Source organism: Maniola hyperantus, chromosome 22, assembly GCF_902806685.2.
Source record: "Maniola hyperantus chromosome 22, iAphHyp1.2, whole genome shotgun sequence".
In the NCBI taxonomy this organism is placed as follows: Eukaryota; Metazoa; Arthropoda; class Insecta; order Lepidoptera; family Nymphalidae; genus Maniola; species Maniola hyperantus.
In genome coordinates, this window is record NC_048557.2 from 9,134,975 (window position 1) to 9,151,579 (window position 16,605).

At 36.3% G+C, this 16,605-nt stretch overlaps 1 protein-coding gene and 1 long non-coding RNA gene across 4 annotated transcripts; one reads left to right on the plus strand and one right to left on the minus strand.

The window, feature by feature from the left end:
* The first annotated feature begins 2,642 nt into the window (after positions 1-2,642).
* LOC138403918 (uncharacterized) lies at positions 2,643-11,322 on the plus strand. 2 transcript variants are annotated; one of them, XR_011238043.1, is made up of 3 exons: positions 2,643-2,772; positions 3,325-3,432; positions 11,213-11,322. It is a non-coding gene; the product is annotated as an uncharacterized lncRNA (long non-coding RNA). The 2 variants fall into 2 exon arrangements; XR_011238042.1 differs by having other exon boundaries at positions 11,216-11,322.
* On the minus strand, positions 11,169-16,496 carry LOC117992878 (uncharacterized). 2 transcript variants are annotated; one of them, XM_034980591.2, is made up of 6 exons: positions 16,280-16,496; positions 15,377-15,581; positions 13,925-14,067; positions 12,888-13,130; positions 12,205-12,430; positions 11,169-11,307 (listed from the first exon to the last, which is right to left on the minus strand). In XM_034980591.2, the coding sequence occupies exons 1-6, from the start codon at positions 16,297-16,299 to the stop codon at positions 11,251-11,253; spliced, it is 894 nt and encodes a 297-aa protein (XP_034836482.1). In that variant the 5' UTR covers positions 16,300-16,496; the 3' UTR covers positions 11,169-11,250. The 2 variants fall into 2 exon arrangements, with proteins under 2 accessions (XP_034836482.1, XP_034836483.1); XM_034980592.2 differs by having other exon boundaries at positions 16,107-16,495.
* Between the last annotated feature and the right edge of the window lie 109 nt (positions 16,497-16,605).

Here is a 16,605-nt window from a genome sequence, read left to right on the forward strand (position 1 = left end):
TCAACTGCTCGCGCTTCGCACGTCACTTTGAACGCCTTTTTAGAACTCCTTGTGCAGTTTGCGTCAGGTAAAAAGAACTCTGGACGAGGTCCGTCTGTGCGGCGGCGACGCGTGAAATAAATCTCTCCAGCACATGAAGCAAAACGTTGATTGACGAAACAATAGCACAGCGGAAAAAAACGCCCCAGTTTTGCCTCACAACCACTAAGTAGATATAAATCACTACACAGATTCATGTTCGGAGTTCTTTTTACCTGACGCCATCTGTGTTAAGTATGTACAACTTCTAATTGCGTTGCACACATATCCGTCGCGCATTGTGTATCTGAATTGTATGTAGAATAATATGTTTTTGTACTTATGTTTGAATTTGAACCTATGTTTGGGTTTCCATGTTCGGTACGAGACAGGTTACTGGCGTTTATAACCAAAACAAATAGACTTCGCTAAACACAAATACTGTGTGCTTCAATGTAAATTATTGGTAAGCTATAACGATTTGTTTAATGCGTAATTTTAGGGAAACAGTAAACTTGAGTAACGTCTTTGTTTGTGGAACTAAAAGCTTTCAGTTGGTATCTTCTTAGAAATTTGTAGATAACAACTTTATTTACACCGGGAAGTCAATACCTACAGCTTTATTCTGCGCTTTTTCCTCCTTCCTCAATATCAGCACCCTTATTATAAATGCGAAAGTGTATTTGTTTGTTGGTTTGTCCTTCAATCACGTCGCAACGGAGCAATGGATCGACGTGATTTTTTGCATGGGTATAGTTAAAGACCTGGAGAGTGACATAGGCTTTAGTTTCCCGGGATTTTAAAGACCTAAATCCACGTGAACGAAGTCGCGGGCATCAGCTAGTACCTTAATAAGTTTTCCAAAGTCACTTCTTCAAATTTCTACTATAATAAATTTGTACTGTAAGACATTATCATGGTTTGCACTCTGCAGTCTGCACTCGCACTTAATAGGAATTCCACGGATACGTAGGCCATCGATGCACGTAGTAAGATACCTACGGCACGTAATGGTACGGTCATGTACCTAGCACGGAATCCACAAAACTACGTCAGTAATAGATGTCTCAACATCGCCATCCCTGGCGTGAATCCCGAGGGCGACCAAGAAAGAAAGGGCTGGCTGGGCGTCGTGAACCTACCTAGCAGACCTAAGACTAAACTGAGTAAAGCGGATTCTCAAGACCTGGCAAAGTGGGCAGCAAAATGTAGGAAAGCGGACCCCACCTAGGTGGGAATGTCGGAGAAGAACGAAGAATTATATTATTGTGTTTATGTATTCCATTTGGTTAATTCACGGTAGCATTATCTGAAATTCAATAAACGATAATTCTTAGTAAGATAAAGAGGTTGACAAATACAGGAAATGTTTCTTAGAATTTTTATACTTGTATTATATCTTCTTGATATCTTAAATCTTAATAGATAAACGGATGGACATAGAATACAAGTAAACTAGGTACCTAAGTCCTAAATATCTAAGTAGGTATGCATACTGAAATCCAAATAATTGAGGTTTCGAATGTGTCACAACTCACAGTGTGGCTCGTTGGGAATTCATTGAAATTTTTCTCCCATCGAGTTATTTACACTGTTATCAGTTGCAACTTTTTAGAAAATACAACAACAAGCCCCCCCCATATATCACTAGTCACACTCACTTACTACACAATTCAGTCCATATTATAAGTTAAAAAAAATAAAAATAAAAAAAATCGCTCGCCGCGCTGAGTTCATGTAGGTAACTTGTTCGGGCGTGGTCCGGGCTAATCTCAGAAACTACTTACTGTTGGTAGGTACCTACAGATTTTCATACGATTTTACTAAAATAAGCTACCGTATGATGATACCTAATCAAGTCTGAAAAAATCGTCCCATCTGAGAGCTCTCGTTGCATGCGCTGATACGAAAACAATGTATAGTGGAATACTCTGCCTTGCGAAGCCGGGGCGAGTCGCTAGTTATGAATAGTTAGTTACTGTTATGTGATGAGTCGGAAATCAATTAATAACACACATAACACGTCGAGTAGTTTATTATGTTCGAAAATAATAGCGTCGAGTGGCCGTTATCAGTTCCCGATAACAGGGACAAAACAGAATAATTATTGACTTCTGACGACCTCCCGTGCTCACTGGCCATATTGTGGCCTTGTTTGTGTGGGTTCGATTTTTTTTAATGAATATTAGCCACGTAAATCTAAATACATAAAAGGAAAAAACTGACTAACTGACTGACTGATCTAGTAATTTGACATGCAGATAGATTCAACCCCTAAGGGGGTGAAATAGGGGTTTGAAATTTATGTAGTCCATGCGGACGAAATTGCGAGCATAAGCATACGCTAGTCATGACTAATCCACTTTCAACTACCACTTCAAAGGTGATATAGGAACGGATATATGTACCTACATACAGGTCAAACACATAACCCTCCTGTGGGCTTCGCCGTAGTCGGGTAGAAATTAAATTAAACTAAAGCGTGCTTCCGTCGTTGCCTACACTCTCACGGTCGAGCCCTACATTTTCATTGAAGTAAATTAACAAATATACCTACATATTATTACTTATATGAATGAAAACAATAATGTAAAGTGGTTGTTTATCTCAGTTCTCGATAACACAGCGAAAACAAAATACTTAATTATTATTTGCTATCGCAAAGTGTAATCCGAGTGACCACGCGACGGAAAACTTTCAGTTTTATGGAAGTATAATTAGATAGTGGAAAGAGACGTCACAATAATAATAAAAGTAAGTAACTAGGTACCCAGATTATTTGATAGATTGAACTTCATTACGCCCGTCCCCGTTCCCAGGGAACCAGCGTCAATCTATGGTCTCTTACCATCATCCCGACTAATCCCTGCCGGCTCAATGAGCGCAGGAATATCTATGGTGGCAAGAGTGCTTTTGTTAGTATCATATTTGATTTTTAATTATAGGTAGGTATATCTACCAATCCAACCACTTGCGATTTGTATCGTCTGTCTACTTGTGCGTCTGTAATACCCACGCATATCTGCAAGTTGCTAATAGGAAGTTATTACATTGACGTAAGTAAACTTTCGTATATAAACCTTGTTCCGAGAACAGTGCTAGCACTTTCGGCACATGAGTAAAGATATGTCTGTTAATTTCATCTGTTACTTCACGCATCGTAGCCCGAGAGCTGATGGAATGCTTTAAGGATGCTTTTATAAAAGCTCCAACTCTATATTCCCATATCCACTGAAAAAAAAACTCTTTGAAAAATAAGGAAACATTTAAACTTTAGAAATACCTTTTTTTAAATATTTTTTTAAGGTGACGCAGTACGCTCGACCGACATTGCCGGCGCACGCGGGTAACCTGCTTGCTTTTCTCCTAACATTGTATGAGAAAGGTGATGATTGAATGATTTTCACGGAAAAGGTACGCAGGTATAACGAGAGAAAGGTTTAGGAAAAGTGTTTTTGAGAAAACAATAATGAATGTATGTTTGCAAAGTAATGATTTTAAACTAATAAAACATCTAAGAAGTGCCTATAAAATGGATAAAATAACTGGCATAATATCAATACGCTGCTGGGTCTAGGCACTTGAGATTGTGCTTGTAGGTTGTCTCTTTAATGTAGACTAGCTTATGCTCGCAACTTCGTCCGCGTGAACTACATAATTTTACTTAATGGACACCGTCTCTTTACAAAAACACACCCTCCAAATTTCATGTCTCTAGGACCAACGCACAACTCAAACTACTGGACGGATCGGGCTGTTTGGCATGCAGATAGCTGTTATGACGTAGAAATCGGCTAAGACAGGATTTTTGAAATTCAATCCCTATGGGGGTGAAATAGGGGTCTATAATTCGTATAGTCCACGCGGACGAAGTCGCGAGTATAAGCTAGTTTAATATATAATATATAGATTGAGAAAATCAACGGAATCTTTAAAACATTAATCCACGTAGATGAAGTCGCGGAAATCTGCTTGTATTTTGATTCAGCAATCTTATTTTCAAAAGCCTCTTGAGAATTTTCCACCACCTCTTTGACAATTTATACTCGATCGTGAGGTAATAAAACTCAAACATTTAAATAAGTACATTACGTAGACTGAAAATACCTTCTGAGTTGTGACGCAGGTAGGGCGCCTACGTCACGGCTGGAAGTTGGGAGCTTGCGGAATCCGTGTTAACTGATAAGTGATAATATTAATTGACGTTATCACAAACAGAACCCCAGCAAAAACTAAGCGTTATTGTTATATTATGTACTACCTAAACACAATCCAATACCAATAACAATTTGCTTCGTTTCGTACTTTTAGTGATTTAGAATTTTTCAAACCCGCAATGTACCTATAGCGTGCAAAACTCGGGTCAATGCCCCGCCTACGACGTGGCATTGCCTCCGAGTGGCGTACTTTCGCAAAGTTCGTTGACCTCTAGCGTCAGTCAGATTGATGTTTTATTTGCAATACCTATATCGTAAACTTTTACAAAATTATAGGATTTTTTAATAATTTTTTCGCGTTTTTTTTGTGGTATCATATCAGTAATCATGAGTACTATCACCTGTCTTCGTTTTATTTTCAAAAATCCTGCAGGAATTCTTTGATTAACCGGGATGAAAATTAGCCATATAGGTGCTACTTACTTAATAAGTATACTTACATATATATAGTCACTCTCCAGCTGGGTGATTCGCTGACTTAGTAATCAGCACTGAACTATAGCCACCTAGCTCATATTGACATTTATTTTTAATCCATTGATTGTCTGCGGAAAATTATTTAAGTATTTTAGTGAAGTAGCAATATAGAATATATCATATACCTACAGTATGGGGCCCCGAGAGTCGCTGAGAACTAAATTTAGGGAAGTTAAAATTATGACAGTGCATAATCAATATATTTTTAAAAATTTACTGAATTTACCTACGTAACTACATAAAAACATAAATAAATTTAAAAAAAAAGTGACTGTCATAATATAAATACTAGAAATAAAAATAAACTTGTAATGCTCTAGGCTCAGTAAAGTTAGCAATTCATTTGCTCGTAATTCCATACGTTTCTATAATAAGCTTCCAAGACATATTGGAGATGTCTCTCAACAAGTTCAAAGTTTTCATAAAACGTAAACTAATTGAAAAATCCTATTACAATGTAAAGGATTATTTAAATGATAAGCAAGTTTGGGAATGAGTTGCTTAACGGCTTTGTGATAGTTCTAATAAGTTTCAATAATTTTGTAAAGTGGTGATAATAAAAAGAACACCCGGCTGAGTTTGTTGTGGGCTTCTTCTCAGACTTCCCTCGTAGCTTTAGTTTTAAGTTTGCGTAATAATTATCACCACTATATCTTACAAATCTAACACCAGACCATCAAAAAGAGTAATTTATTAGGTACCTATTTTGAATAAGTCATTTGACTTTGACTTTGAACCAACCAATGGCAAAATATGAGCTCGGTGGCTATCATTCGTCTTGTTGGTTAGACACTGAGTTATGCGCCGGTTAAAACATTGCTTTTGCGCGTTTATTTACTAAAATTATATCAAAAGATATCAAACGTTGATGAATTATTATCTATAGGTACGTACCCAATTATTATTATATACCTTGCCACGTAGGTATCTGTATCTTATTCACAAAATACTTATTCGTCGAACATAGTAGCTATCTAAATATTATGCGTAGTTTTTTTTAATATTGATAAGAATTATTATCATTAATTACTTGTAAACTTATCTCTGTTTAATATTCGATAAATGAAACATAATTGGTGAGTAACAGCTCTAAAAGAAGATACTAACTTACAATTACTGTAACTCAAACTAGGGTAAATCCACAGAATATAATTCTAACATCAATGGGTAAATCCTACGATTTTCCAGCTGGGTGATTCGCTAACTCGCTGCATTGAATGATAGCCACCAAGCTCATTTGACATCGTCGCCTCTACATTGTTGCCTTGTGAGAGTACAATAACTTTTCGGAGAAAACAATGGATGAAAAATAAATGTCAAATGAGCTCGATGGCTATCATTCAGAGTTAGACACTGAGTTAGCGAATCCTGCAGACAAAACCTACAGTTTACCTACCAAGTCGAAGTCCGTGTGACACTGTGTTAATTCAATAAATTAGGTAAGTACCTACTTACTTAATAAATGACGTAATAGTTCGAAATTCCGGACTTTTACAGCGTTCACTATATTGTATTACTTCGGCAACACGCAAAAAAGTCCGAATAAGGTCCAAAATAAATGAGATTTTCTGCTAAGTCTTAGGACTTGCCGCAGTTCGGGCTTTTACTTTACGCTATATATCTCGACTCTAGTATCATAAGGTCGGATGTGGATTTTTGCTACTTTTCAGGAGAGCCAAAACAAAAATGCTAGGGAAATCGGGTCATAATTTCTAAACTACTAGAGATACAATTTCAGTTGTTTTTGTAATATTTAACACTTAACTGTACCTATCATTAACCATTACTTGAAATACTTTATCATTAATAAATAAAATATAAACTCACAATTTCTTCAAAATGGACGATATGCGACTTTATGCTGGTAATATTCGTAACTGTGCTAAAAAATTGTGTGCATAAGTTGTAAACCGACTTTATGGCTGCAATTTTTACTATTACAAATTTGAAATAAAAGTCGGATCTATTACTTAATATTTCATAATACGTCTTAACTGATTATACATAAGTAATATTCGGACAAAAGATCACAGTAGTTATCTCACAAAAATCATTTAGGAGTTTTGTGAGATAGCAACAATGTACCTATCTGATTTTTCTGAAACTGATTAGTTAGATCTGAAACATAATAATTGCATTCGCCCGATAGTCTGACCATTGCATCCGTGTAAACCTTGTGACTTCTGAATGAATGAAAATAAAATTTACAAATTCACAAATAAAGCCCATTAATTAAAAACAACGGCCAAAAATTGGAAAAAAAATTACAAAGTAATTAGAAACCTACAGTGGGCCAAACATTTTTTGTGGAATTGCATACATGACGGTTACATCAATACAGAAATCTAAAACATGCCAACATAGCCTGATTTTCCTTATAATGATTAGGTACATAAAGTAAGAATGGAGGTCAGCAGGTACCTACTGCAAAAGTTGGTTATATTTTACAGTGGATAATGGTTTCTCATTATTTTGGGCGTATATTGGGCGAAAGCGGGGAAGAATTTTAAGTTTATATGTACCTATAACATACTAATGAAGTACAAAAAAGTCTTCTTTAAAGTAGTTTTTATAAAATAATAACACCCAACATTATTGCGTTAGTTGTAGCCAGGTAATATATTCCGAAATTTGAAAATCCCCGCCGTTCTTATTTTTTTTTTGATATAACAAACGGTCCTGATATATCACCTTTGTAAAGGGATGTGGTCTTTAAAAATATGTTGTAGTGCCAAATCAAACTTATCAAAAAGTTTTGTTCCTTCGGATGTTCTTGTAAACTGTGACCAATCTCTTAGTTTAGTAATCTGCATTGTTTTCAGCTGTTCCCTTTTTTTCTATTTGTGCATGGATTACATCTTACTCCACGTAGGTACATGTTGCATTTTAGCATAAAGCTTGTGATTTATCACCTTTTAGTGTGGTAATCCTTATAATAATCATAAGTAAGCCATAACGATTATCATGCTCCGATTTTGTGGTCTGATAATAATTGTGTCGGTCATAAGACCACAAAGTCAATTCTTCAACAATTTCGAGAATACTTTGTTTCTTCTCTAGTAGATTAATGAAATAAGACAAGATACTGTTTTATTCCTTCCGCTGCAGCTGATGTTTTCAGACCACATTAAAGTAGCAACACTGCTGGTAGCATCATGAATCGTTTTTAAGGTGCAGAAACTACGCAGGTATAAGGATTTACTGTTAGTCAAATCCGGCATTGCCACTTTTGTAATAAAAAAAATACTTTCTGCTTTCTTGAAAACTCCATTGCTTCGGTTTCGACTGTTCTTTTTAACAGATACTTTTTAAACTGTTTCTTTCGTGTTTTAGTTAAGTTTTTTTATTTTTTTACTTTCACTTTTATTAGTTGTTAAATTAATAAATTAATTTATACTACATTTATATTTAAATTAACATAATCTAAAGCTTTCTATAATTAGGTATGTTTCGTTAGAATCACTATCATCACATATTGTAGGTGCCTTATAATTGCTGCTCTCGATTAATATCAAATTCGGTCGATTATAAGACGGGTAAAGAAGAAAAAAATTGATTAGGTACTCTAATTTTTTAAGGCTACCTTAAAAACTAGGGCAATAAATTTTTGAACTGATGATTTGAACTATGAATCATAAAAAACACCATAAATGCACGGTTTTTTGCTTAGTGGGGTATTATTATAATATATGTTTAGATTTCCATGGTGTGATTTTCGTGGTCCTAAAAGATTTTCTAGTCTACATTTTCAAAATGTCTTCAGCTTTATTCTGGCTCTTTACTTTTTTCCCGCAGTTTAGTCCAAAATTTTGGTGAAATAGGATGGATCTCTTACATATTAATCACATCAACTTTAATGTAGTCACAAACAAAAAGCTTTATTTCAACTTACTTCCATGAATTTTATTGCAAAATTATTTATATTACAAGGCAAAAAGTCTTAAATGATTCACAGTCCAAATATTAATACAAAAAATTCGAAGCATAACATCTGTTGTGATTTTACCTAACAAAATTATTACATATTTTAGAAGCAGAAGTGCGTAACTGCAGTACCAGCTAGTATTACAAATAAACTTATTTCGTAGCATAATGGTCGAACTCAAAATACATCTATCATTTTTCTCCATTGCTTTGGTGCATACATACGCAAGTCAAAAAATATAATTATGGTTCTCCAAATTTTTAGAATGTGTTCAGATACGACATTATGCATGTATTTATCTTTGCAACGAAAAGAGATAGAAATACTGGTGTCAGCTTGGCAGAAAGAGCCCGAAATGCTCATTACCTTTATGTAAAAAAGTGAGTTTGGTCGGAGGTACACATCCGACCTTATGATACTAGAGCCGAGATATAGCTTCGTATAGGTAACCTACTAGGTTTATAGTAGGTAATTAACTCCTCATGAGTCACTTGAATGTTTTACGTAGATAGTAGATATCTACCTAAATAAGTACCTAATAGATAAGCTAAATTGAATTTATCAAGCATATATTTTAATCTAAATAGCCTAATTTATAGAACGATGAGTAGGCAAGGCTCGCAATATTTGTATTACCAGGAACACACCGGTTACATAGACCTAATCTATCTGATTATCATGTTATCATAGTTATGCCCTACTTAATACTAGCTCTACTAATAGAATTATGATTGGACTTATTTGGCGCCCATTGCAAACATAGGTAGGTACCTTAATTCGTAGGTAAGTGTAGATTTGTAAGTAAGTGTGCTTAAGTAAGGCTGAGGATAATATTATAAAGATTAGTTAGTACAAATTACAGGTAGGTATGCAGTGCAGAGTGCAGGTATAAATCAGCAGAATTTCTATGTATCTTCTCTTTTATGAGTACTATAGTACTATGAAAGGTACGTTTATTGCGAGTCGGGGATGAAAATCCATTGCGATGTGATTAAAGGACAGACCAACAAACCAACACTCTTTCACATTTATAATATAGGTAGTGATGTTAACCTTGGATTACACAGTTTATCGACATTTTAGTGGTGTTTAGGGTTCCGTACCTACCTCAAAAGGAAAAACTGAAGCCTTATAGGATCACTTTGTTGTCTGTCTGTCTGTCAAGAAACCTATAGGGTACTTCCGTTAACATAGAATCATGAAATTTGGCAGGTAGGTAGGTCTTATAGCACACGAAAAGGGGAAAAACCGAAAACCGTGAATTTGTGGTTACCTACATTACAAAAAAATGTTTTCATGAACAAATAGTAAGAAAACCATACCGAGTGGGATATCATTTGAAAGGGCTTTAGTTGTACATTCTAAAACAGATAAAGTAGGTACTATTTATTTTTATGGATAATAGTTTTTGATGTAGGTATATCGTTCAAAATGTCGGAAAAAAATACCCGAGTATGGAACCCTCGGTGCACTAGTCTGACTCGCACTTGGCCGGTTTTTGTATTATTAACTACGCACATTTAATCATTTCAAGAGGCGAGTCGGTGTTTACCATGTACTTAGGTACCTATACAATACGTTTAAAATACAATAATAAATAAATAATCAAACCCTGACTTTTGACCCCACTATGCATTTGCCACACACATCTGTTTTTGAACGTCTCCTTATCCTTATTATTCTGCTTTATGAATAAACATGTTGTTTCTATAACATAATAATAGTATTGATTGCTCAGAGCTGTATCAGAACCACATTTTGGCGTTGGTTTTGTCTTCTCAGCTCATGAGTTGAGTGGCGCCCCCCTTGGCACAATGACTTCTCATTTCTGAGGTTCTGGCTAGTCAGCCATTAAAAATAGCGTTTCTTCGTTGTTACGATGGCACTATACCTTTTCACAGTCAGCCTTTCAGGAATTTTGGGGCGCCCCAGTTCAAAGCAGGAGTGAATAGGTATCTTCTCGACAAGCGAGCTCCAACGAAACCTCATCATTGCTTTCTAAGGTTCTGTTCCCGAAGGGTGCCAGTGGGAACCCTATTACTAAGCCTCCGCTGTCCGTCTGTCTGTCAGCGGGCTGTATCTCGTGTTTCGTGAACCCTAATAGCACATATCGTGTGGTAATAGGTGAGAAAATTTTCACAGATGCCGCTATAACAACAAATAATAAAAATTTAAAATGAAAACAAAATATTTATATTCTTAAATAATAAAAATTTGAAAGAAAATAAAATATTTTAAAGCGCCATCTATTGACAAATAGCTGTAGCTAATCGACGAAGAGAAAAGTTCGAGTGTGGTTCAAGCTCAAGTCACAAACGTTTCAACTCTCACCGCTAGATGTCTTTACTTACAAGCTTAAGACGTGGTTTTGAATCTTGCCGTTAGATGACGCTATATTTATTTTTAGGGGTAGGTACCTTTCAAAAGTAATATTAACAAAATTGGTAAGCAGATTGTCGTCAAACACAAACCTATCACGCAATAAAAAATACCTTTGATTACAAACATAAATAGCAATAATGAAAGGCGTGTTAATAATATAAGTTTAATAGCGATATAAAATATGTGTAACAAGTAGGAACATGCGCCCGCGCGTCGGACGCGGCTCGTGTATCAACGGCGGATGCTGCACGCGGACGACTTGGCGCGCTGGATCTTCTTCAACAGGATCTGCAAAAAAACAGTAAGTAGAACTTGAGTTTCAATATTACATAGACTGGCGCTCGGCTGCAATCAGACCTGCTGGCAAGTGATGATGCAGCCTACGATGGAGCGCGTTTGCTGCGTGTCTTTACGGACATTTGAAATTTATTGGAGACAAATTAACTGTTCTAGAAATTGGAGTGTTGCAAGGGAGTCTTATTTCTCCTCTAAAATACGTAATCTATGTTAATAAACTCACCAACATCATAACCAATCATCTACTGCTTGCAGCAGAAGCTTTTTGGAATGCTCTTCAACATACCCTAAGCCTTTGAAATTGACTATTCTAAAAATTGAAGCGTTGCGAGGCGTCTTATTTCTCCTCTAAAACAGCTTACCTATATTGCGAGCCCATTGGTCTATTATTATCGTCTTTTGCTGGTTTCGTCTCTGCACCGCGATAGGAGCTTCTTGGAACGCTGTCCAACACCAAACTTACCATAATAATAAACTCTGTAAGATTGTTCTGAAAATTGGAGTGTAGCAAGGGAGTCTCATTTCTCCTCTAAAATATATTAGTAGTCTCACCAAGTTATCTTGGTCTATCTTCCTCTGTAGATTTCACCTCTGCACGGCGGCAGGTGGTAGAAGCTTCTACGGTAAGGGTGGCGGTATGGAAGACTTGCGTTTCTTTCGCGCGCTTAGGATTTTATTCAATAGTACCTATGTGATTGTGTCTCTCTATCTCTCGTAACCTATGACATGATGATAATGATTTCGCTTTTAACCTTGGTTTAGTTTTAACATTCTTCAACTTACCATTATAAACCTTTGTACAAATTAACGCTTCTAGAAATTGGAATGTTGCAAGGGAGTCTCATTTCTCCTCTAAAATACCTAATATACATATATTAGTAGCCTCACCAAGTTATCATGGTCTATCTTTTTCTGCAGGTTTCGCCTCTGCACAGCGGCGGGTGGGGGGGGCTTCTTCGGTCGGTCATCACGGGGCGGCGGTATGGAAGACTTGCGTATGTTTCGCGCGCTTAGAATTTTATTCAGTAGTATGTGGTTATGCCTTTCTATTTCTCGTAACCTATCGTTTGTGAACGACATGTTTATACGGCGAGTTTTTGGCACTGATACTGATCTGGAATATTATTTAATTTAATTAAATATACATAGATCTATGCTTTTTTTTTCAAAATGTTACAGTAAAAATTATAACTAGGTTGATTTCCCTACTTTACAAAACAATAATAATATGGTACCCTACCAATGAAATTATACTGATGTACCGTACTGAGCAGCCAGGCTGATTCTTTGCGCAAATAATGAGCCAGCCTGTCCGTGACGCTTAAATTCTACGAATAGTACAAATGCGAAAGTGTTTATGTTCGTTTGTCCTTCAATCACACCACAACAGAGCAACAGATCAACGTGATTTTTTGCATGGATAACTATAGTTAAAGTCATGGAGAGTGATATAGAAGCTACTTTGATCCCAGAAAATACAGAGGATTTAAAAAAAAACTACATAAATCCAAACGGTCGATGGTTTGGGCATCCATCTAGTACCACAAAAAATGTACCTATTGAATCCTTACCCATAATCTGTAGATCTGCCAGAAACGGACCCTGGTTTTTGACTAGCGCATTGTGACATGCAAGACTGGCTCTTTGACAGTTTGACAGAGGATTTTGACAGTGTCTTATTGACCTGTGTCTTACTGTCACTGTAACTCATAACAGCAATGGGCTTTTCTAACTCAATGTCACTGAGGTCTGCTTCCTCGAATTCATCTGAATAGTGGACGTCGTCTTCATCATTGTTTTGTGACCTTTGTGACCTGTAAATTATGATTTAAAGATTCAGCTTCGTATCGTGAGGTCCCAGGTTCGAAGGCCGGGTGGGGCTAATAGTTACTGGGTTTTTTTCTATCATATTTATTCCTATTTTTTATTTGTAGAGTCGCAGGGAGCTGCTGGATTCAGGCGGCGCCAGACCGTGGCGTGTGGAAGTCCCTACAAGAGATTGCGGTGTTCCCACTAGATTACAATATGGGGTTATTCAAGGGGCGGACCAACAGATTCCTAAAAGGCCGGCAACGCATCGGCGGTTCCTCTGGTGCTGCAAATGTTCATGGGCGGTGGTAATCACTTAACATCAGGTGACCCGCCTGCTCGTTTGCTCGCTATCTGTATTAAAAAAAAAAGAGACCTAGGTCCAGCAGTGGACGTCTATCTATTGATGATGATGATGACGTATACCGATACGACTTAAACACATGCAAGAACTACAGTGCGACAGAGCCTCTCTCGGCACTTAAATGACATTGACATGGGGGCGCTGTTGGAGAACAAAGGCTTAGACTATTCAAACAAGAACAAAGGGGACACTTGACGACAGCCTTGTCGCACTGTATATCGCTTGACAACAACGAAGTTTTTTTTTTCTTTTTAATAAGAATATAAGCCATGTTAAATGACTAATATTCCCCTTTCCTCTCCAACTAAGCGTCAAGCTTGTGCTAGGAGTAGGTACGACAATAGTGCAACGGGCGGGGTTTGAACCGTCGACCTTTCGGTTTTCAGTCCACTCCTTTACCCGTTGAGCTATTGAGGCTCTAAAGTTCTAAGTTACCTGTCATGCTCGTCGTCAGAGTCTGGCTCCTCGTACACACAAGTCTCGATGCATATATTGGGCGGTCGTTTCACCGCGTCCACGATACAGCCCATCTCCGAAAACTCCTTTGTGATCTCATCTATCTCATTATTGTTTTCCTCCTGGAAAAAAAACCGGTCAAGAGCGAGTCAGGCTTGCGCAACGAGGGTTCCGTACTACAGTCGTATTTTTTCGACATTTTGCATGATAATTCAAAAACTATGATGCATAAAATAAATAAATATCTGTTTTAGAATGCACAGGTGAAGACCTTTCATGTGATACTCGACTTCATATAGTTATCTTACTTCGAAAATTGTAAATACTATTTTTTTTTTAAACATATTACAATAAAACTTAAAACTAGCCTTATCTAATTACTATATAAATCATGACCGCGTGGAATGGTGCCAAGAATACTGGCTGCATTTCCGCGCTGGACAGCCAGGCTGATCCGTTGCGCAAAAAATGAGCCAGCCCTTCTGTCACCAGATGAGGCTATTTATTATTAGTTCATGACCACTATTTTTTTTGTGTGATGTAGGTAACCACAAATACACGGTTTTCAGATTTTTCCCCTAATGTCTGCTAAAAGACCTACCTACCTGCCAAATTTCATGATTCTAGGTAAACTGGAAGTACCCTGTAGGTTTCTTGACAGACCAACAGACAGACAGGCAACAAAGTGATCCTATAAGGGTTCCTTTTTTCTTTTTGAGGTACGGAATCCTAAAAAATATTTTTAGGAGACATAAATAAATTGTAAATTCATAAATAAAGCTTTATACTTTTTACTATAATCTACTAATCACAGCTGCTAAGGAAATAATATGAGATCTAGGTAGGCAACTAACTGTACCTTGTGAAGCACAGAATCTATGTATATAAAAGGAAAAGGTGACTGACTGACTGACTGACTGACTGATCTATCAACGCACAGCTCAAACTACTGGACGGATCGGGCTGAAATTTGGCATGCAGATAGATATTATGACGTAGGCATCCGCTAAGAAAGGATTTTTGAAAATTCAACTCCTAAGGGGGTGAAATAGGGTTTTGAAATTTTGTAGTCCACGCGGACGAAGTCGCGAGCATAAGCTAGTATATTATAATAGTACTATGTACTTGAATCAGTACCCGTCCCTTATCAGTACCCTTATTAGTACCCTTATTATAAATGCGAAAGTGTGTTTGTTTGTTGGTTTGTTGATTTGTCCTTCAATCACGTCGCGACGGACCAACATATTGACATGATTTTTTGCATGGGTATAGTTAAAGACCTGGAGAGTGACATAGGCTACTTTTTATCCCGGAAAATCAATGAGTTCCATTTTCCACAGGATTTTTCAGAACCTAAATCCACGCGAACGAAGTCGTGGGCATCAGCTAGTCTATAGTAAAAGAGGAAACACAGAAACAAAAAGTACATACATAAGGGTTGACTTGAGAACCTTCCTGTTTTCTGTATGTGTTGTTATTCTCTTCCTGGTAAAACTGCTTAAGGTTATATTTCATTCCATTACTGTCACCAGCTAAGTAGTTTGTGTCTATATACTCGCTCAAGTTGGCTACTTTACTCTCGGCCAGTGACATTGTGTGAAGCGTGCTTTTAGAAATAAAATGCGAGGCTCTGCAGCTAAAAATACAAAAATAAGATACATTATACTACACAATATTTAAATTGTTGTGCTTATATGAAATAAAAAATAAAAATAAAGGTACCTGAGTACTTATATTTAATTAACTATTAATTGTTTGAGACAGACTCCAAATGTGAGTCTTTCAACCATAATGCAAGGGATAACTGCAAAGTTTGTTTTATGAATTACTGAGCAAGCACTAGATGGAAGGTATTTATAAGAAGAATGTAATAAATACCTACTTATACTACCACTTTTTACAAAGATTCATAAAAACTAGGTTCAAAGGTACCTTATACCATATATTATGGCATTGATAGGTAGGTACTATCTATCAAAAGTCGAGTAATATATCATTTACATAACAGTATTGTAAAATAGTATTAGAACCAGATTTGAACTAAAACTTGATCTCTTATATGGACCTATAAATATCTTTTGTACTCAATGCTTGTACTTAATTAATTCATAGATAAAATTAAACTGTATAATAAAAGCAAAAATAACAATATTATACTTACTGTTAGCCTAGAGCCTACGGAAAATTCAATTATTTGCGTAATTAAGTATATAAAATAACTACTAATAAGCACAAATACAAAACTAGGAGATACAAATTACAAACGAAATTGTCGAAAAATACGTAAACAAACTCGACATGTTTGTCAAAATAATTTTGTTTTTAGAATCTTACAAGACGTACGCCTCCTTCATAAGCAGCCAGATTCAAAATTACTCTCTTCTTGTATTTTTATAACACTATTCTTTTATTGTGCAATGATACAAATAATGAAAAATCAATAAAACTAGCAATTTTCAATAACAACAAGACAACAACCGAATCAAACCAAACAAATATCCCGCCATTCACAAATCACTACACACTTCACCATTCCCATTCTCTTTGACATTTCATTCAAAATTACGTTTTGTTGAACGCATAGTAGAAGAAAAAAAATTGAACTTTTTTATTTCATTTACGAATAAAAATATTTGTACTAAATAATTTTCCAGCAACCT